Source organism: Sphaerodactylus townsendi, linkage group LG10 (assembly GCF_021028975.2).
Source record: "Sphaerodactylus townsendi isolate TG3544 linkage group LG10, MPM_Stown_v2.3, whole genome shotgun sequence".
NCBI lineage: Eukaryota > Metazoa > Chordata > Lepidosauria > Squamata > Sphaerodactylidae > Sphaerodactylus > Sphaerodactylus townsendi.
The window spans coordinates 42,961,600-42,984,598 of NC_059434.1; the positions used below are offsets into that span (position 1 = coordinate 42,961,600).

Genomic DNA, 22,999 nt, shown 5'->3' on the forward strand with positions numbered 1-22,999 from the left:
ATCTGCCTTTATTCAGATAAAAGACTGTTCTAGAAGGTTGGAAGCACTGGTCATGTCAGATGAGTTGAAAGGCTGCAGAAAGGTACCATGATTCAAGTTGTTGGGAGTGGCTCCATCTCTCCATAGCAGAGATAAAACATTGAAATGGGTATTAAGATGAGCTTGTCTTGAGAGTACAATCTGGGCTGAAACTTCTTCCTGAAGTAGGACTTTTAAAATCTCATTTGCAAAGAAGTAAAAGAAGTTGCAATAAGACCAAGTAGCAGTTGGACCTGTCTTGCCATCTGAAATTACAGTCATTAGGAAGTAACCTACTGGCAGTCCCTGGCTCAAAAAGTGCCCGGCTAGCCTCGATCAGGGCTTTTTCAGTCCTGGCCCCAGCTTGGTACTCCCTGTCTGTTATGACCAGGACTTAGTACTGTTCCTCAGGGCCTGTAAGATGGAGATGTTCCACCAGGTCTTTGGTTGATGCAGATACAGTTTACTTCCCACTGGCCCTGCAAAATCCCCTACCTGTTTTTTCTCCTCTTTTCCTTTGTATTATAAAATTTGAATTAGGAAGGGAGTTAGGGATGGAGAGGTTGTTTTAATAAGTCTGCCATCACCAGCTGGATGTGATATGTTATAATGGGTTATACTGAATTGTTGATTTGTGTATACATAGAATGGTTTTTAGTTGTTAGTCGCCCTGAGCCCAGTCTTGGGCTGCGAAAGGGCAGGATATCAAATTTAATAAAATAAAGAAAGGAGTGCTTCTCAGACTAGGCATTAATTTTTACCTAAAAGCCAGATGAGAAACAGTTCTTACTTATTTGAAAAACGTGAAGGCTACTATCCCAGGTATAGTGACATAACCACTCATCCTTATAGAGATAAGTAGGCTATCTAAGGGAGATAGGATAAAAAGTGTGTCAGTCATACCCATGGTGCTGGGATACAGTATGAAGAACTGGCTATACCACTAGATCACAGAGCTTTAGGATGAGTCACATCACCTTCAGCAAGTCAGAGAACACCAGTACTAAGGAATGGTTCAGCAAGTAGTAGTATGGGAGACAAAATCCTTCTGTTTCTGCTACTCTCTCCGCTTGCTCAGCTCTGATGATCAAGCTTTTACTCTCTTCACCTTGCAGAGAGAGATATTAGTCTCTATAGCAAGAAGCTCATGAACCCACGTTGATAGGGCAGAGACTGATCCACCGTGAAGTGTGTGTTGGAACCGTTTCAGTCACCACCACTCCCAACACTACCAAAGCCCTTTCCTACTGCAGAGCTTGAAGTCTAAAACAGTTTCTTCAGGCTTGTTCCAGGACTGACAAAAGGACTTCTCACTGAGCAAAAGTGTGGTATTCATTACCAGGGGATATAGAGATGGGCATGAATATTTGTGTGTGTTAACTACTGCTGACTTATAACGATCTTATGAATTAATGTCCTCCAAAACATCTTTTCATAAACAACCTTGCTCAGGTCTTGCAGACAGAGATGTGGCTTCCTTTATTGAGTCAATCTAGACTGAGGGACGTGGCTTCCTCGTATCCTGCTGACTTCAATGTTTGCTAGTATTATTGTCTTTTCCAGTGACTCCTGTCTTCTCATTAGGTGACCAAAGTACAATACCCTCATATCAATCATTTTAGCTTCAAGGGATAGTTAAGGCTTGATTTGATCTAGAACGGGGGTAGGGAACCTGCGGCTCTCCAGATGTTCAGGAACTACAATTCCCATCAGCCTCTGTCAGAATGGCCAATTGGCCATGCTGGTAGGGGCTGATGGGAATTGTAGTTCCTGAACATCTGGAGAGCCGCAGGTTCCCTACCCCTGATCTAGAACCCACTTAGTTGTCTGTTGACAGTCCACAGTATTGATAAAACTCTCTTTCACCACCACATTTCAAAGGAACCTACTTTCAGCTTTCTTCATTGTCCAACTTTCACACCCTACATAATAATGGAGAATATTATGGCAAGAGTTAACTTGAACAGAACCTCATACATAACCTACCAAAGGGTGGGAGGTCCTTGACTGGTACTTTCTTACGAGAAGGATAAAGAGATACAGCAGGAACCTGCAATGCTTGGTTTGCTTTGTGCTGTTGCTGCTGCTGTTGCACCTTCTGGTGTATACCTGACCTATGTGCAACTGGAGATGTTTCAGGCTTTCCAGACCGTTTTTCCCCGGGAGTCTTGGGTACTTCAGCAAAAGAACAAAAGACAGAAAGATGTTCAACGTATTAAAATTACAGTCAAGACTATTTCTGGAACTCTTGATTATTAATACCAGATTACCCATAAAAGTTGAATTATTTCTAAAGACTGCTAATTAAAATTCAGAATTTCTTGGTCTCATCGTTTGGTTATTTTTTCCCCTACAGAATCACAATGTGACCACCTAAAGCAGTCGATGGGGGGGGGGGGGTCCTCCAAAGCCTTTAAAAATCTTTCTGCTGGAAAAATTGGAAATTTGGGGAGTACTGAACAAGTTCCTCTGAAATACTTTCTCTTTTAGAAAGAGTATAATGTTTCCAAACACAAGGTGAGAAAGCTCTTAAATCCAAGAGGCATTTCTTCCCCTAGAAAGACAGTTAATCTTCATGAGGGGAACACACAGAGTTTTCGCTGGTTCTCAGATGCTCCATGCCTTCTGTTGCCCTTTTGACTGGACTCTTCCGTTGTGGTTGATGTTTTCACCTCTGCCTCAATCCACTGTGACACATACTTACAGACTGGGTAATAAGTGGCTTATTGCCCTAATTTGATGGAAGAAAAGAAATAAGGAGGTAGGACAGAAACAGCAATAAAGCCTAAGGAGGAAACTCTGAAAGTTTTATGGAGAACTGAACTCTCTCTAACCAGTAGCTTTGCAAGGAAGAAGAAAGTATCTAGCTAGAACCAAGGTACAGATGCTAAGGTAGCAAAGGGTTTTCAATTTCAGTTTTTTTTCTCAGGTATTGGATATACTTGCTATTTTGCTTGTAGAAAACTAAGGCATTTAAATTCCATAAATATGTTAAATATTGCAATGCTATATGCTAAGCAAGTTATAAATGATGCATTTTATGTTAGAGAAGTAAAATGGGTCTAGTTTTCATGGGACAGTAAACAGTGCATATATTTCAATTTTTCGAAAAATTGCTGCTTTTCTTTTCTGGGGAAAAAAAATTTCTTCCATGGGTTCAAAATTTCAAGAAATTTTACATCTCTACTTTAGGGCCACAAACTACTACACCATAAGCAGTCATACAGCAGTTAGAAATTATTTCTTACAAAATCCAGTCCAAAAAAACTGCACAGTTAAAGGATATTAAAATATCGACACAGAGATCAAGAAGCTAAGAGGTCAGGGTACTTATTCTGTTTTAATATGAGGTAGCTGTTAGTTATGAATTTTTTTATTTTTGGCAAGATATATGGGAATTTGAGGTACTAACTGAATTTGAGGCAGAATTTTTGCAGATAAAGCGAATGTTTCCCCTGCAGTTCAATCCCGCTCCCCCATACACCCCAGAAAGAGAACTGGTGTGTGGATTTTGTCTTGCAATGTAAGTGGGAAAATGAGAAAATCATGCCTAAGACAGAAATTATTCTGTCGGTGGAGACACTGTGTGGATCTCACAGTGACACCCAAATCCTGAATCCATGTTCATACTATGCCATTTGAATGTGCAAATAAAAGTAATGTGGGACTTAGTCCAGAATTCTGGAGGGAAAGAAGTCAAAAGCTAAGAACAAAATCCGTGGGGGTGGGGAGTGGATAGATTAGCTTTTGGAATTGAGCTCCAATATCAAACATAACTCAGGATGCAGGTGACTAAATAAAGAACCCTTTACTCACATTACAGCATGCAAGATTCATCTCATAGTGCAATTTTTATACAGTATAATTTTATGAAAATCAACTATAATAAAACACCTATTCTAGTTACGTTTCTGAAAAGTCCCTCAGTATCTCTACAACAATCTCACCAGATGATAATAATGTCATCATAGAACAAGCTGGACAACAGCAATGATTACGCTGGATAATCTTCCTCACTTCAGAAAAACAGAACAGCAATTTAGAAGAAAAAGCAAAAATAAACAGCAGCACTTCAACATGTGCTATGCTACCTTAAGGATTTCAAAACCAAGGGATGCTGGAGAGCTTCGTTATTACATATAACATAAAAGGGAGACAATGTATTACTGATATTACCACCTGTAATTCTCTCTTTTTTAAGAAGAGAAAGCTGCTCACGTGTATTGCTGGCTGGTTCACACTGCAGAGACAATGCTTGGAGGCTCTCTTCATCCATTTCCAGGTCCAAATTAGACAGATACTGCTTGACTTTGCGAGCCATCTGAGCATCTTCATATAATTTTTTGGCATTAAGAAAAGAGCTGCGACGGACCCGCTTTTTGTGTCCACCTGTTTGTGCAACATCAAGCACTGCTGTGTTTGTACTACCTTGACTTAGAGACCTGGGACGAAGCAAGAAAAGATGATAAATGTGCAACTTGGTTTATCACAGCACATTCCAATAAACTTGAAGCATGCAAAGGTCTGCATGATGTCAGTCTATGGTCAAAGCTTACATGCCTCATTCAAGTAAGTCATACAGTTACAATACAGAGAAAGTTAAGAATCAAGAACACACTTAATTCAGTTGTACTGGTGCACATAAATTCATTAAAATATGTTCCTGTGAGTTATTTCTGTTCCAAATATGGATTCTACTTCATAACTGAAAAAACAGCCAAGCGAATACTCCCACTGTAGGCTTAATACAAAAAGGGTCAGGGCATTAAAGAAAAGGATCACACAACAAAGTTTACCTGATCAATAAAGGTATTAGAAGCATCACTGAAGATAAGCTCCAAAATGCAGTAGATAGGTGCATGTTAAAATATTTCATTCTATTTGTAATGTACCAAAAAGTCCTTTGAATTTACCTCCAGGGGCTTATCTACCTAAAACAAGTCCAGGCACCACGTCACCCCAACTACACCCTGACCCACCCCACCCCTCCTGGATGGGGTTCGGTTGATGGCTTGCGAGCAAGGCTCGCCCCTGTTCACAATATTCATGTGGACATTGTGAACTGGGCGAGCTGACTCACCCCTCCTGTACCCTCTGCACATGGAGCAGCATGGGCCATTTGAGCCTGGCTGGCCCCAGCTACCCTCAGACTGAAGCCGGCTGCTCTGGAGCCTCTAGCTTTATACTGTTGGCTCCTCCCTGCAACCTTTATCTCAGGTCAGGTGGAACTTGGGGGACAGAGGGATCAATAGAAACAGGCTTCAGTTTGAGCTCGGCTGAGGCCAGGCTTGGATCTAGCTCTAAACTGTAGACTGCAGTTTAGAGCTGGGCCTAAGCCTGGCCTAAGCCGGGCTCAAACGGCCCCTTGCTGCTCCCATCTCCACGTGGAGATTGGGTGTGGCACATCTGGCCTCAACATGGAGACTAGGAAAGGGCCAAGCCCTGCTCACTGGCCTTCAACTGCACTCCCAAATATGGAGTTTCTGACTGGGGTGCAGTTGGGATATGGCTGCAAAATGCAGCCCCCAGAAGTGGTGCCTGGGGCTAGAGACCCCTCCTGCCCTCTCTAGATATGCTACTGATTACCTCATCCCATTTACTCAGCTAAATAGGATTTCATGTTAAATAAAAAGTACAATTAGTTAATAGGAAAACAGCATGCAAATCTGGATGTATTTATGTATGATAGTAATATTGCTTTGAATTTGTTAACAGCATAAAATGGAGGCTGGTTTGTAGAAAGAAAATTTAGTTAGCTGAGCTGTAAAAAGCATCATAGATAAAATTATACAATACGTGGTGTTAGATGGTCCTATTAATTTACAAAGTAGACACAAATGTATTTATTTTTTAATCTGAACCACCATTCTACGATTCCATTTTGAATATTATTCTCATTGAGATGGCAGTTCTGGGATTGCTAGATGAAACTGAGGTGTCTCAACACTTGCTTTTCTGTAAAGTTTCACAGCTCTTGGATTGCTGGCTCAACCAAAAGCAGTACTGAATTAAATCTGACGCAAGAACAAATGGGTTAACAAAAGGGGGAAATGCCAGAGCACCAGAAAATTAAGGGAAGCAAGAGGAAACAATGCAGATGTCCAGAAAAGAATGCTTGTCTGTATGTTTTCTCTGCAACCACTTACCCCAAGCTTCTCCACTTCTTCTTCCTGTAAGTGAGAGCCATGAATATTGTAGCATGGATTTAAGGAAGAGATAGAGAAAGATTATAAGCTCAGAAAGAAAAGATAAGGGCAAGCAACACAAGAAAGTCCCAAACAGCCTTATTATAGGAACTCCGAAGTGTACAAATGTATTCAATTGAAAAGAAACTACATGCTAAGCTACATACACATTTACTTACTTACACCTTAAGTATATACAAAAGTCATACAATTTGCAATTATAATGTTTTTGTGACTTCCTTGCTTCTCAGGTTTCACACAATATAGTTTGCTTTAGAATGCAATTCCCTATACAGTGAGCCATGGAATATTTTTAGATTTTAAAATTCAAACCATGTATCCTTTACTAAAATAAGAATAAAGTGATTACTATTTAAACCTATTGCAGCTTTTATGGGTTAAAATGTTATAAAATTAAGTAATATCAACTAACAGACATGATTAATGTGAATATGAGCTACCTGAAATAGTTAAATCACAATAATCTGAAAGCCTGGTGCATTACCCTACCTTCTAAAGCATTAAAGTTCAAACTTTCAATGCCAGACCTTCATGCTGCTTTTGAAAAAGAAGGCTAGCAATACTTCCTTAGAAGCAAGCATCTTCACCTGCTCCCTACAACAGCTTCATGTGCAAAAGGAATACACACCTAATTTGAGTTAGCAGCATGTTATGTCATCAGACAAGAGTGTTCTTCATGCATGTAGCAATTAAACTGCAGCAGTAATAAATAAGACAAAATATAGTCGCTCAATTACACATGGCAGCATTACTGTGCCACATGACTGAAGCTGACAAATCTCAGGAAAAAATACAATACCACAGAAAGACAGAGTGTATATGCACTATACAATGGACAGTTGAATTGTGCCTATATGAAGCTAGGGGTCACCTCACATTTGTCGTATGTGTTAGGAAGTCTGAAGTAGGATCATATGAAAATGAGAACATATATAGTCATACCTTGGTTTTCGTCAGTAATCCGTCTAGATTACCTCGGCGAAAACCGAAACCACCGAAAACCGAGGCTACGCCATTTGCACAGGTGCAACTCAAACAGTGTAGCAACTTATGCAAAAGTCGCCTCGGATTCTGTCGGCGTGACGAAAACTGAAGGCAACAAACAGCTGGACCCCATCGGCGAAAACCGAAACCAACAATTTCTGAAGGCAACAAAAACCAAGATATGACTGTATACTACAAAAAAATCCACTGCTTACTTCCGATATATGTATCTAGTAATACATGCTCATTAAATAAAATCCAGCTATATGAATTGAAGTGGCACAGAACGATAAGCTTCATACTGCAATCAAAGCTCTGCTCACAACTTGAATTCAATTCTGAGCGAAGTCTGTTTCAAGTAGCCGCCCAAGGTTGACTCACCCCTCTATATTCCTGAGGTTGGTAAAATGAGTACCCAGCCTGCTGGAGATAAAGTGTAGAGGACGGGGGAAGGCAATGGCAAGCCATCCCATAAACACAGTCTGCCTAATAAACACTGTGATATGGCATCACACACGGGGTCAGTAATGACCTGCTGCTTGCATCTTCTTATATGAACTGAATGTCTTTTCAACTGTGGGGCTGCAAAGCACACTAATCTCTGCTGGTAGTAAAAAATAATTTCACTATGACTATAAATATACACACATTTACAGCTGTCAAATATATTTCTGTTAAGGTGAAACAACCTCACCTAGTCCTGAACATTAAAGCAGGGTCCATGTTAACAGAAGCCATTCGGCCCACATGGCGAATCTCTTTTGCAATCATTCGTAGTTTCTCAAAGTTGACTAAACCTTCCACTTTGGAATCATTGCCTGCATTGACAAAAGAGTAAGGCACAAATAAGTGTATCATCTGCCACTAATCAGAAATTTAAAAAAGATAATCAATCATAGCCCATTCCACACAACACAAATAAATCATCTTGCAGATATCTTAAAAAGAACGATTGTGGCTTTTTTGTCAGCATGGCATGGAGGAAAAAAGGCTTCAGGGGAACATGGTTCTGTTATCTGCTCCCTCCCTCCACCCAGTTCTCACTTTTAGTTTCTGAGCAGCTCATGACAGCCATTTTCTGCCACTTCAGGATATTCTGTGCTTCTGCCATTTGCAGAATGCTCCCACAGAGGTTCTCCCTGCTTGTAACTCATTCACCTGCCATCTCCATATGAAAAGTACATGAAAAAAGTTAGTTTTGACTGCCGATTCCATGCATGTATCGTTTTTCAAAAATGACACGTGTGCAGAATTGGCAGTCAAAATGAACTTTGATCACATACTTTACACATGGAAATGGTGGATAGATAAGCTGCAAGCAGAAGAAACCTCCACAGAAACATTCTGCAAATGGAGGGCAGAATGGAGAATCCTGAATGGCAGAAAATGGCAGGTGCAGGCGACTCAGAAACAAGTTGGGCAAGAAAAATGAAATGTTTCCTGCTCTCCATACAGCAAGCATGACACATTTTCAAAGATGCTTCAGGAAAACAGTTGCTAGTTTAGCGTTTTCAGAAAAATCTGTTTTGACAACAAATAAAACGTGTTCCAAACATTGGGGGGGGAGGGGGGCTGTGCAATTCCACGCCAAAATGCTTTTCAAAACATCCTAAAGACATTTTATTTGTGTTGCGTGGAATGGGCCCGTGTGTGTGTGTGTGTGTGTGTGTGTTTATTTATTTTTTAACTTACCTTCATGAAGGAATGTCAGGTCTTTTTTGATTACAGGGAACAGTGGAATAATTGGGGGCTGAAGGTTTTGGCTGTTCAAGACATTGCGGTATTTTGCCATGTTCCTTGATGGATCAAATAAATCCTGAAGATCTTGAAACAATTTCTCGTATTTGCTTGGAAGTTTTTCCCAAGTGGTACGAAGTCTTGCAACTGGAGCTAAATTCAGGCCACTAAAGAAGGAATTAAATATGTTCTAACTTCTCCAATCCTCATTCAAAATTAAATATGCATTCAAAGCATCTCAAAAATATGTTCTAACAAATAAATTTGTGAAACAAGAAGAAAAATAGTCAAATAATTTCATGGAACAATTAAATCTGGCATTAGTTAATACAAATTCTTGTTTCAAGAGCTGTATATCTTAAAAGTGTTTAAAACTGTCATATTCGAACAGTCCTCATGAGTTTAATCTCAATAGGATATGGAAGAAATGAATTGGAACTTCATTCTTTTACCAAAAATACTGTCAGACACATTGCAACGTTGTCTTCCAAACAGTAACAGGGACACTTTTAGTAGTGACATTGCCATGATCATCAGTAATAATTTGTCATGACAGATGGATGTACTGTAATGAGTAGTACAGTAAAGACTATTCAGCAATGGCAGCTGTAAAACACTATGAATCATTCCCTTAGTATTAGAAAAAAGAAGCATGTTATTACCAGAGTCCCAGAAGAGGTATCAGCTAACTATGCTCATTTGTATACAGTGGTGACATTGATTATAAAAGCTCTTGTTAACAGTGTTCCATATCTTTGACATTCAGTTTTGCCTTCCATATTTGTCAGCAGTTGATATGGTCAACTAAAATGCCTTAACTGATGTTAACTTGAGAGTAAAATTAATTATTTCAGACCTGGCTGAAATTTCTAAATCCTGTTGCCATCCACAGTGAAAGTCTTCAGAAACATTCTGTAGGCTCCCAGTCACAGAAAAAGATGTTATCATAATATATTGATGGTAACTAACTCACAATTCTCATCCATCTCATCTTCAAGATGTATAATAATAATAATAATAATAATAATAATAATAATAATAATAATAATAATAATAATAATAATAATAATGATGATGATGATGATGATGATGATGATGATAAAAAAATCCTGCTGATAATGATAATGATAATAAAAAAATCCTGCTACTATACCAATACATCACAACTTCCGAGACCTTTGGGTGAGCCTCAAATTGTAATGAAAGGCCAACAACCAGCTAAAGAACTGGCAGCTATGAAATCAACCAATAATAATAATAATAATAATAATAATAATAATAATAATAATAATGATAATAATAAAAACTAGAAGCTTGGGGCAGCTCATTGGTATTTGTCACTGGGAAATTGGCAAAAATATATTAAAATGTTCCAAATGTCTTCTGGAAATGTAGACCTCCTGAAGGCTCTCTCTATGGGGAACTTGTAATAATGTTAAGCAATTTTGAATACAAATGCATTCAATAATCCAGAAGATTTTAAAGACCTGAAATCAGAGGCTTTTTCTTTGGGTCTTACAAACAGAATAGTAAAAAAAAAAGAATGTATATATTTATATATGTGACATTGGCAGCAAGACTGCTATATTTGCAAAAATGGAACATTTCATCTATACCTACAATAAAAGAATGGTTTGTGAAGATACTGGAATTAGCTAAGATGGCGAAGCTTTTTTTTTTTTTTTTAGGAAAAGCATTTATCCAAATTCATTGATAACTGGAGCCCCCCCCAAAAGACTTTTTACACAAAAATGGGGAGGGGATCAGATTTTTGTGATTTTTACACAAAAATAGGGAAAAAAGAACGGATGATTTGTGAATTTGATGATTAGAAGAATTAGAAAATAGACATAATAGAGAAAATGTGCATCTTTTTAGCAATAATAAAGGATTTATTCTATAACTGTAATTAGGAAACTAATGGTAATTTTTAAATTGTGTTTACATCTGGTGCAGAGAAAGTTGTGTGACAGAATAATACTCCATCCTTCACACACATGCAGTTATAGATGAAGTGGAGTCTGGGAACTTTGTTCTAGACACCCCCACCCCCATTCATATTTCCTTTCCCAAGTCCAATTCAAGATATTTTAGTTTGTCCAATGTTTAGAAAGGCTTACAGATAGATAAGTGGTAATGTCAATCTCAAGGGACACAATCCTTGTAAAATCGTTAATACCAAATGAACAAACAATATTTTCATATCTACCATCCTTTCATTACAGAGTATTAATTTACATATTAAACCTCACAAACTCTGCACGGAAACTATAGAAAGGAATGAATTCTGGTCGTTTTTACCTTATTATTGCAAACATGGAGTTAAAGTTCTTGCATTCCCTGCAGTGCAATGCTATCTTAATGAAGTGCTTAATTATCTTCATCCTTTTCAGCTGGTTGGTTTCTCGCAGAATCTCAGAAGCTACCCAAAAGGTTTCTTGGTTTATGACTTCTTCAAACTTTTTCAAGTTGGAACAGCTAATTTTAGATTTCAGCTTAAACAAGTCATCTATGTACTCTGTAGGCTCAATGTTACGGAACAGTTCAAAGTTACGCATTGAAAGTTGGGTAGCCACTTCAACAGTACTAAGCTGCAGCAAAGAAATTTGACTCTCTCTCAGCAATTCCTGAGCATCTTCATCAGAACACAATGTTTCAGTCTCCATATTGTTCTTCAGATAGTATCTGTGGAAATAAAATTTCCCGGATATTCAACAGTAATGGACACTGCTAGTTAAATAAATTGAATATGCTAAATGTGCGTATTTGATAAGCAATTTATTAACAGAAGTAGCAAGTTATTAACTGAAATTACACTCTTACCTTCCACTAAGTTGTATTCTGTCAGCAAGCTTGGAAAGTTGATCTGGAAGCCGCCTTTGCTTGATTACACCTTCTGGAGTAACTGAGACTTCACACAAAGAATACGCATCCGGCGTCGTAGTTAGAGCAAACTCTCGGATTGCCTGAATAACCACTTCCTTTGCAGTTGTATCTTTGCTGATCATAATGTAACGACTTTGCTGGTCTGCTTTGAAAACTCTTAGAACTTGATCTGGTAAGTCTGAAATAAAAAAAGAATTCCTTGTCTACCATATAATGGAGAAAACTGCCAAATAGTAAAATAAGGACTATTTTTTTTAACCTTTATTAGGCATAAAACCATTGTGTGTCAAGAATTCCAAATACAATAAGAAGATCATTATTGCACAAATAAGAACTATTTTTAAATTAAGTTCTGTGGATTCCTCTTCTTCCAAAAAATTGTTCTTAAATGATGTTGTTCACAACCTTCCTTTCAGAATGTCATTATTTTCTCTTCTTGTATTTAAACTCACTTTGCCCATGAAAAAAGGGACAAACACATTTGACTTACTGCAGTATACAAATACAAATTTGGCAATCCAACAACCCTCTACCCTGTTATCTTTTTCCTATCAAACTTTAGAATGAAAATACTCAAAGAACCCCACAAAACCTAGCTTTAAGTTAAGTCCTAAAATAAGAAGAGTTGCATTTATACCCCACATTTTCTGTACCTTTAAGAAGTCTCAAAGTGACTTACAATCACCTTCACTCCCCTACAACAGACACCTGTGAAGTAGGTGGGCTGGAAGAGTTCGAGGAGAACTGTGACGAGCTTAAGGTCACCCAGCAGGAATGGGGAAACAAACCTAGTTCACCACATTAGAATTCACCACTCACGTGTACAAGTGGAGAATGAAGCAAGATTCTTCAGTTTACAGTATGTTGCTCTTAACCATTAGGCAACACTGACTCCTGTGAAATTTCTTTGTTGATTAAAAGCTGGTTGCTCTTATTTTGTGTCATCTGCTCCTATTTCTACTTTCTTACTCTTGCGTGAATGAGAACACCAGTCTTCTGGACAACATCAATGTTTCAATCCCCCTATATTTCTTCGTAGGTTTCTATTCATAGACCCATTTTAAAGTCAGTTTTAATTTCCAAGGTCCACTATGAAACAAATGTACAAGTCAGACTCTACCCAGTCCCTGCTTCTGTTTCTATTTCTCATTCATAGGTCCATAAACAAATGTCTGTATTAGCCAACGACTCATATTTCTGTTCCCACTTTTCCTATTTCATATTTACATGATCTATACACATTTGCTGAAGTATTTTAAAAAATACAAGTGCAGATTAGGAGTCCTATGGACTCTTGGCTTAATTTACATTCAACGTAATTTAATGCTTGTTGACAAATTTGGTTGACTTTGACAGTCACCTTGACTCACTGTTTACACTGGAATAACAACAGGAAAAAAATGTTTGGATAAATAAAATGTAGACTCTAGGAAAGTGTGGGCAAACCTAGGGAAAACCCAAAGCCTTAGGAGAGAAAATGTAGAATCTCTGACTTTTTCCCAAGAAGCTCCCCAACCGAACAGTCCTAGCACAGCAACCATCTATAAAGAATGGCCTTACACTGCTATGGACTTTGGGCAAAGCAAGGGCTCTAACAAGAGGAAACTTTGAGAGAAACTGTTCACACTGGGATGGGACTTTCAAACAGTCAGTTTCAGGTTGTACATGCCAGCAAGTTAAAGTCATCTCAAAAGCAAATGGGTAGCCAATGAAGGTGCATCAGGATAGATGTAATAAACTCCCACCTCTGGATTCTTACCAATAGTTAACTGAAGCTTTCAAATCATTTTCAAGGGCAGTTCCATGTAGAATGTGTTGAAGAAACCAGACTTGCAGTTAAAGAAGCACGAATCAACAAGCATGAATCAAGTCAGCAGAAGCCATGAGAGGAACCAATTTCCATCCCAAGTCCAAGTTACATTTTTTTTATCTTTGCTACTGCAGTTATTTGGGCTGATTCCAAACAAGGCACCTGCTGCATGATGGGGGGGGGGGGGATGTGCATCACTGCAAGATTTCCTGTAGGGAAGCATTTCATCAAGCCTCACATTCACTTTCTGTTCTCCCTACAGCAAAGTGAGACCATTTTCTAGCACGAATTTAATTTTGTTTTGCAGTTGCAAGTGAACACAACTTTGCCCTGGATCTCTTCTTCACCCTTAGCCAGCCTGCCAAGTCTCCCCCTCCCCCCACTCCCTTGCGCTGCTTTGCTCATTTCCCCCTTGGCCTCTTCTCTGTGGCTGACTCCTTCCTGCCTCTCCACCACCCCCATTCTGTTTCTGCCCTCCCTGATGATTGGGAGGGCTTCTAACCACTTTATTTCAAACAAGACTGTATTTTTAAACTATTTTGCTGGCTGCAGAAGTGGCACACACACACACACACACACACACACACACAGAGGGAGAGAGAGAGAGAGAGAGAGAGAGAGAGAGAGAGAGAGAGAGAGAGAGAGAGAGAGAGAGAGAGAGATCTAGCTTATGGTTCCCTTCTTCAGCAGCATGTGGTCCAGGCTTTCCCTCTCTCTTTTTTGGGGGGGAGGGGGGTTTATAATGGTAAAAGGGCTACAATATCGATGAGCATTGATGAACCTACCACAGGTATATTGATATAAATGCAAATGAAAGGGCTTGAACAAAGCCCTTTATCTTGCAACTACAGATGTGATGAGATTTGTGCCTTTAAGAGAAGGAGATGGGCAGAGTTAAGAGAACCAGGAAAAGCTGCAGGAGCTCACTGAGACTAGCAAGCAACCTTTGGGGCAGGCAGAGAATGGCTCCTCGTGTTAAACAGAAAGACACGAGGAGACCCCTCTGCAAGCTCACTGTGCCCCGAAGAGACCCTGAAAAGCCCTGAGGTAACTGTTCTATGTGAAATCTTCTAACAATAGTGCAAGATCCAAAAAATGCTGACTTGTCAACTATGCTATAATACGAGCTAATACAGGCAATGTAGCATCACTTATGTTTTGTTTGGATCCACAGAATGCTTCCTCAACTACCCTGATGGAAGAGGTCCCTTTTAGTCACTGATGGACGTTTCCTGTATCTATCCTTAAAACCATCTATCCTTGTGGATATCGCTGCCCTCCAGCAGTAAATATCACACTCCAAGCCATCTGAACTACAAAGGGAAAACCATGTTGCAAGTTTAAAGAAATGTGTCCTCTGGCTATGACCACCAGCATTAAAAAACTGAATTTCAAATCAACCTAACATAGCAAGTAATCTTATGCTCCATCTTTAGGTCTAGTCAATTCCTCCAAGCTATAAGCAACGGCAGTTCTGACAAGCTGTTTTTCTTTCTGCTCTAATACACTCCATTTCCTGAATGCTTCCCCAATCTCCATCTTTAACACGGTCCAAAGTATCAACAAAACAATTTAAACTGTGCACTTTCTGAAGTTTAAAGTATACTCTGTAGCTTGAAATTACAGCCCAACTTCTTTAAAGCCCTTAAGGGAGTACTTAGTGTTAAACAAATAAGAGTACAAGAAGCTGGTAGAAGACCAAAACTGATTTTAAAAAGTGCCAATAGAATGTTTATGTGCAGACAGACTCAAAATATTATATTTATACATTAGTAACTCACACTCAATTTTGAAACTCAGTTCTTCAGGAGCTCTCTTTCCTACTTTGACTACAAATAGCTATTGTTAAGGGATGGCTGTTTGGCCCTGGCCTGTTCAATAACAAGACTTCAGGTTCAAATATTTCCTTTATTGAAAACAGTTTCAGGATTAAGCATTTAGACTTCCTTTGCCAGAACTAAGGATTAAGTGCCAAAACTACTCCATTATAACTGTCTCCATAGCCCAGGGGTCTGCAACCTGCAGCTCAGGAGCCGCATGCGGCTCTTTCAGCCTTATACTGCAGCTCAGTGTATGGTTAGGGTTAACGGAGGGAGGGGGTCCAGCATCTGTTTTTTCCCACGTACCATATGGGAAGAATTAGGGTTAAGGGAGGGAGGGAGCCCAGCATCTGGTTTTTCCCCCACATACCGTATGGGAAAAATTAGGGTTAGGGTTAAGAGAGGGAGGGGGTCCAGCATCTGTTTTTTTCCCACATACCATATGGGAAGAAGTAGGGTTAGGGTTAAGGGAAGCAGGAGGCCCAGCATCTGTTTTTCTCCCATATACCCTTTTGGAACAATTAGGGTTAGGGTTAAGGGAGGGAGGGAGGGAGGGAGGGGGCCCAGCATCTGTTTTTTCCCCACATACCCCATGGGAAGAATTAGGGTTAGGGTTAAGGGAGGGAGGGGTTCCAACATCTGGTTTTTTCCCTCATACCCTATGGGAAGAATTAGCGTTAGTGTTAAGGGAGGGAGGGGGTCCAGCATCTGTTTTTTCCCAAATACCCTATGGCAGGGGTCTGCAACCTGTGGCTCCAGAGCCACATGCAGCTCTTTCAGCCGTATACTGCGGCTCTGCATAGCCTGGAGGTCGGGGGTAGAGTGGTTGTGTCCCTCCAGAGCAGCGCAGGAAGGAAAGATGAGTGGAGGGGCTGAACCGGAGGCAGCTCCGTGCTGAGTCACCTCTTCGGCTCGGTAGATCTTCGGGGCCGAGGAAAATGGGTCGAAATGGCTCTTTGGGTGGTAAAGGTTGCTGACCCCTGCCATAGCCCCTTGCATGTCACATAACACCACCCCACAGTTCCAGTTCCCAAGGGTGAAACAGCATCCGTCCAGTCTCATGGGAAGAATGAGATCAGAATCCATGAAGTTCCTGTCAATGCTTAATTAGATACTTTTTATAGCAGCTCCAATATTCAATTAAGTGGAACTTTTAAAAGAGATAATGGAATGACAGGAAATTGGGGAGAAGTTAGAATAGGGTTAGAGGTTAGCTTTTTGTTGTGGTAACAACCAAGAATAACCCTGTATTTATGTATACACTACAGCACTTTTGTCCTAGAGTTAAAAAACATTATGGGCGATTTCGCACTCATCATGTGAACTCAAGTTTGACCTATGTTCAACTCAAGTGCTCACATCCGGTGAATCCGACATGGGTTCGTCCTGCTCTGCTCCGTTCTGCCATTAAATTTTCGACTATACCTCCAAGGTAGAGTAAACCGGTGAAGCTAGGTTGAACTCAAGCAAAGCTGACAGGAGTGGGGAATCTTCATCGGGTCGATTCGCCCGTTCAGCCAATCACAAACTAATGTTTTGGGCATGCGCAGAACGGAAGACTTCGCCGGCAAAAAGCACGCCCCCCCCCCCCCCCCCGCTTCCGTATAACACTGACGACCATGCGAAGTAATGAAGGGCAGATTGCATGCCGCTCATAGCAACAAAACGGCAACATTTTTCCTTCACAGCACCATTTCGCCCAATCGGTTGCACCTCATCCCTCCCTCCTTTTGGGTGGCATGTTATAAACGTTTGTCATTTTGGAGGGGAAGTTGCCATTTTGATCTGACTGCTGACAGCTGAACACAGTTGAGTCATGGCCAGCAGTTGCTCCACCTCAGGATCCATAACAGACAGTTCTGACAAGAGGATGCGTTTCCCGCACGAAATGGAAATGAAAGCTACGAGCGTAAGAATCTACGCAAATCGCGCCTTCTTATGCACACTGCGTTGCGACGTTAACGCTACATAGCTGTAATGTAAAAAAAAATAGGGAAAAAAGGGACGCACGTTCGCATTCCCACCCGAATGTAGCAGCCAATCAGGCATGATGAGTGAATGACGTGCCGAGGTGATCCTGCCCTCTGAACTCGGCTCCGGCAGGACAACCTCGGCTGCTGTGGGAAGTTACGAGCCGATTGACATAGGTCGACTCTTTCAGCCTGATGAGTCGACCCTACATCAATTCTCAAGTGTGAAATCGCCCTATGAGAGACTACGAAAAGGTGAGAATTAGGTTTTGTGATAGCAACTATTAATTAGAAAATTTAATCATGAAAATATGAAACCCTAAAGGTCAAAAAGTGAGTTTGACGCATATATTTTGGGTTGGCTCTTGAGTCAAAGAAAGATGTTGTTTTTCACTACAGTTATTTTCTGAATGATCCTAGCCTTGCTTTGTCAGCTGTTTCTCATCCATCTGATTCTTCCCTAACACAAACTGACTGCATTCAATTTGCGTATCAGCAAGCACCATATTCCCCCATTTCCACTAGCAACTTTAAACTGTGACTTATTTAGAACATAAGAACATAAGAACTAGCCTGCTGGATCAGACCAGAGTCCATCCAGTCCAGCACTCTGCTACTCGCAGTGGCCCACCAGGTGCCTTTGGGAGCTCACATGCAGGATGTGAAAGAAATGGCCTTCTGCTGCTGCTGCTCCTGAGCACCTGGTCTGCCAAAGCATTTGCAATCTGAGATCAAGGAGGATCAAGATTGGTAGCCATTGATCGATTTCTCCTCCATAAATCTGTCCAAGCCCTTTTTAAAGCTATCCAGGTTAGTGGCCATCACCACCTCCTGTGGCAGCATATTCCAAACACCATCCATTCTAATATATCCATTCAGATATGTTGCCTTTCAATATCCATTTCAGCCTTGTGATTTCAGTTGGCCGAGAACCAAAGGGATCTTATGTTTACTACTAACTAACTGACTGACTGACTGACTAACTTTCCATCCCTTCCAGATTTTGGATTTGTTCCCCAGTAGGATCTGCTACCACCAGAAGAAAATTCTCTTGAACATGACCTTCTGTAGGTCAGAAAAATCTATGTGGGCAAGAAATGGAGGCATTTGGCTTTCTCTTACTCGTCCCCCTTCTGCCTCTCTCCACCAACTCTGTTCTGTTCAGCACTGGTGGAACTGGTTAGTGTAACCCATGGGTTAATGAAGAGGTAGGATTTCTCTCCTCAAGCAGTCATACAAAGATCTTTAGTAAGAAAGAACTTTATTAACTCAACATAAGTCCTAGAAAGGATAATTTGAAACAATCAGTAGACAATTTTAGAAAGAACACTAGAATAACATATGAAAAAGTAAATGTTGCCAAATCCTATACTTTTGAAGAATCTCTATTTAATTGCCCCTTCCTGGAGATCAGTCTAAGAAGAAGACACAGAATGTTAAATCTTGCCCCTTCTGGTTCCAAAATCTGGACATGGAATTTCAATCCAGGCTAACACATTCATGGATTTTCCTATGGCCAGGGAACTATTAGAATTTAGGGGTACAAGCCCCCCCCCCCCCGCCCGCTTTCTCTCAACCATAAGAACATAAGAACAAGCCAGCTGGATCAGACCAGAGTCCATCTAGTCCAGCTCTCTGCTACTCGCAGTGGCCCACCAGGTGACTTTGGGAACTCACATGCAGGATGTGAAAGCAATGGCCTTCTGCTGCTGCTCCCGAGCACCTGGTCTGCTAAGGCATTTGCCATCTCAGATCAAAGAGGACCAATCACTTCAAAAGTCTGGATCGAGAGTTTTAAGGTGCTAAGGAAGAATTGGTAATAACTTATAATGTCCCCTTTGACAATTTAGCCAAACAGTAGGAATCAGACTGGGATTTTGCTTCCTTCCTCAGGTTAATCAATCATTCTAAACCCATCTTCTGGGCTGTAACTTAGGACTTAATTGCCCCATCCCCACAGACAGCCTGCGCTATTCTAAGAGCACATTTATCCTTTCATTATATGTAAACTTTCTAAGCAGCTATTACAGCATTTTTATTTTCTACCCACTGACTGATACATAAATGCCAAGTATTGATCACTCAAATTTATTTCAGGATGTGTGTGTATTTAAATAGGGAAGTCCTAAGCTCAGTTACACCCTTGACATTAATGGCCCCATAAAAGTGTAACTCTGCTTAGTACTGCAGATTTTAAAAGTACACAGCCTACACTTAAGGGAAGAAACAGCGAGAAAACTTTGATATCCACAAAGATGAACATCTCTGGCAGAAGAGTGAAACAAAGGATCACTTTGACCTCTGTATTCATGCATTTAAATTTGTTTTTGTAAGCAAAAATACTGTCTCATCAAGAGAATCACCAATTTAAACTTACAATTCCAAACAGAGGCAGGATATTTAAGTTGTTTCCCTTTCAGTTAGTAAGGAGAAAGATGTTGATCATCATACAAGTTGGACATCATGGGATCCACATGTAAGGAGATGAATTGTGACGTCAAGTGGCAAAGTTGGTAGTTATTCACATCCTTGCATTTGGACCCAAGTGCAAAATATTAGATAGGGGCTTACAGGCAACAATTAATATCGGATGCTCACCTGGGGTAGTGTTGAAATCTAAGATGCGGTGATGTGACTGCAGCAAGTCAGGATTGCTTGAAGACAATGTTCCACTGACTGGTAGAGCAGGAGGAATGTGTTTGGTCTGCCTCAACCCTACAATACTGTCATCCTGAGACTGGCCAATTCCAATATCACTATAGGAAAGTAAAAGAAGGAAAGGAGTTAAAAGAAACACAATGGACTGGTCCAAGTATAGCTATTAACAGAAAACTTTAACTAATTCTATTTTTAACAATACAGGTTGAATCCACATTACCATACTAAAACACCAATGACATTGTAAAGCTCTGCACTCAGAAAATGTAGGGATGTTTGTATGTCCACAATATAATTCCATAGAATTTCCTTTCTGTACTGTCTTTCCAGAGAGATCTGAGTCATTCTTAACTGGATTACCTTTACTTTCAAAGTTATCATAAAAGTACATGAACAGAGGGACTCCATATTTCATGGAAAAAAGTAAATAGATTTCAGGCAGTTTTGAAAACAGTTTCATTGAGTACTGTGACAATTAACACCTGATAAGTTGTCAGCTATTTTGAACATCATAGATCACGAAAGTTGACAAACATAGATTTGTAAAGTACCCTTCTTCCAAGTCTCCATATTGTCATTTAATGAACTGTACAAAATATGCTGCTGAAATTTTCTTTCAGCAAGTGAAACTGTGATGCCAGAATGCCTGGAGTCAATATCAACAATTGTCACTAAACAATTAAATTTACTGTATCTTTGAGGAAAAAAAGAGACTAATTCTACATGCCACTGAAAATAAAAAATGGTACAGAGGGATAAGTATGGACACAGTTCTAGGAGCTCTCTTGTAAATGTCCCAACCACTTGGCCAACCCTAGTGGGAGATTTTGAATTTTCTTTACAGCAGTCTCTACTTGCCACACTGTATGCTTAAAAGGTAGTCTATGTTTAATAACAAGACAACCACCTGGGAAATTTCCATAGGAAAAGCAAACAATATATCATATATCTCAATCTACACAGGGTCTAAGATCTGCACAGGGTCTAAGATCCATGAATGGTGCTCTCCTACAGGAACCAACTATAGTTCCTATAGGAACCAACTATAGGAGCTATAGGAGCTATAGAACTATAGGAGCTAGGCCCCTGGAAGGAATTTTCAGAAATCATGTGATGATTGTGGTACTCCTTCCCTTCGGAAATTAAATTGGCACTATCCTTCCATGTCTTCTGAAATAGGGCAAATATGTTTCTTTCTTTTTTTGGAGAACATTTGAGTTGAACAGGGACAATACATTTTAATCCTGATGCATATTTTAATTGAGGTTTTAATGAGAATATATGTATTTTATGATTTTAACTACTGTACATGACCTTGAACATTTCAATGGAAAGTGGGTTAGATAAATGATCTAATACTACAATAATGCTAGCAGGATAGGAACTATCTGTTCTTTTTTCACTTACCTAAACACATCCCTGTACAAAACCCAGCAAAGTACATGGGAGGAAAAAACAGGAAGTGTAGTATGAAACTGTAAGATCAACATGAGTGAAAAATAAAGACAAAAGTGTTGCTATGCATAGTCAACAATATCAAATGAGAGGAATATGCACGCTGGCTGAACAATAAGGTTGTTTTAAACGGGAGTAAATAAAAGTTTGATGGATAAAAGATGCATTTTGTCCTAATACCAATTTCTACAAAGTAACAAATGATTATCAATTTATTTTGTGATTAAAAATTACACAATTAACTGTTTGTGGTTTATGAAGTAACACTACAGTGCTTTCACATGCAGATACAAGTGTGTCCATTGATTTTAGCTGTTACCCAAGCTGCCTCCCCGTTTAGTGCCTAATTCAGTGAATTGCTCACAGTGCCATTTGTGACAGCTGCAACCCTTGGCACAATAGGAATTACTAGCATGTTTCCAAATTCTTTCTGGTTCCTTTGGTGTAAAACCAGGGGAGCCAGAAAGATGCACATCCAAGGTGTCTTCTGTTGCGGTTGCCTCAGTCTGTTCTAGCGCTTGTTTATTCTTCTTGAGGAAGAAAGTGACCAGTATAGTCACTTCCAATTGCTTCCAGTGGTCACAGCATATGAAGAGCCAGAGTATATTTGCCTGCGGCTATAAGCAAAGCAAACATCCTGCTAGTCTCTTGTCTTGAAAACCCTACTGGGCGGCTGTAAGTCGGCTGTGACTTGATGGCACTTTAACTGCATATAAAAGACCTTGTGAAAACAAAGAGAGTACATATTGCAAATATGGAATTATTTCTAATAATCCTAACAAGCTGAAGTTCTAATACTAACAAGCTGAAGTTCTGTAACTAACTGTGAAATCCAGTCACTCTGGCAAGATTTCCAAGGTACAGTCACTACTGGGTCACTGTGCTCTACCATTTCAAGATTCGGAACACTTGTTGTTTTATGTTTAATCTAACTTTATGTTGCTCAGAGTGCTGGAGTTCTAGTTGTTCCTCAGAGTGCTGGAGTTCTAGTATACTAACTTGTTATGATTCTGTGTTCCCTGGGAAAAACCCAAAAGTAGGCACAGAGCTCTCTTACAGCTACCCAATCTCCTAGCTGTGCAATGAAGAATGAGTGCTTTCCATTTTAGGCTTGTTGCCACTCTTATAGTTTATTGGGTTACTACACTGTGTTTTGGAAATTATTTGTTCCCTGCAGGGGTCACTAGGGTGCAGTTAGAGAGTTGTGTTCCTCTCAACTGCCCCTTCCATGCCATGATACAAATTAGTGATGTTAATCGTAAGAAACGATCTGTTTTTGTCCTGTTTCAGTGACAACATTTGGGATTTTTAGTGTTGCATTCAGATTATGCTTCTTTCATAAAGATTCTTGTGCTTTCCTACATCCTCCACAGTTTAATCTTGTACTTTCATGATCAGCTGTCAAATGCATCTATCACAGCTAAGTTAAGTCTGAGAAGAGAGAAAAAACACACG

General features: G+C 39.9%; 1 protein-coding gene across 9 annotated transcripts in view; it reads right to left on the reverse strand.

The window, feature by feature from the left end:
* The window catches only part of RAPGEF2 (Rap guanine nucleotide exchange factor 2), a 179,695-nt gene that overhangs the window by 11,934 nt on the left and 144,762 nt on the right, over positions 1-22,999 (reverse strand). For 8 of the 9 annotated variants that reach the window (XM_048509447.1, XM_048509445.1, XM_048509448.1 and 5 more), the window contains 8 exons: positions 20,030-20,187; positions 11,769-12,009; positions 11,247-11,630; positions 8,901-9,112; positions 7,903-8,026; positions 6,165-6,188; positions 4,237-4,460; positions 2,005-2,193 (listed from right to left, as the gene is read on the reverse strand). In XM_048509447.1, the coding sequence (XP_048365404.1) occupies positions 2,005-2,193; positions 4,237-4,460; positions 6,165-6,188; positions 7,903-8,026; positions 8,901-9,112; positions 11,247-11,630; positions 11,769-12,009; positions 20,030-20,187 (1,556 nt within the window). The remainder of the gene's footprint in view (positions 1-2,004; positions 2,194-4,236; positions 4,461-6,164; positions 6,189-7,902; positions 8,027-8,900; positions 9,113-11,246; positions 11,631-11,768; positions 12,010-20,029; positions 20,188-22,999) is intronic. The other variant, XM_048509446.1, reaches the window with a different exon arrangement.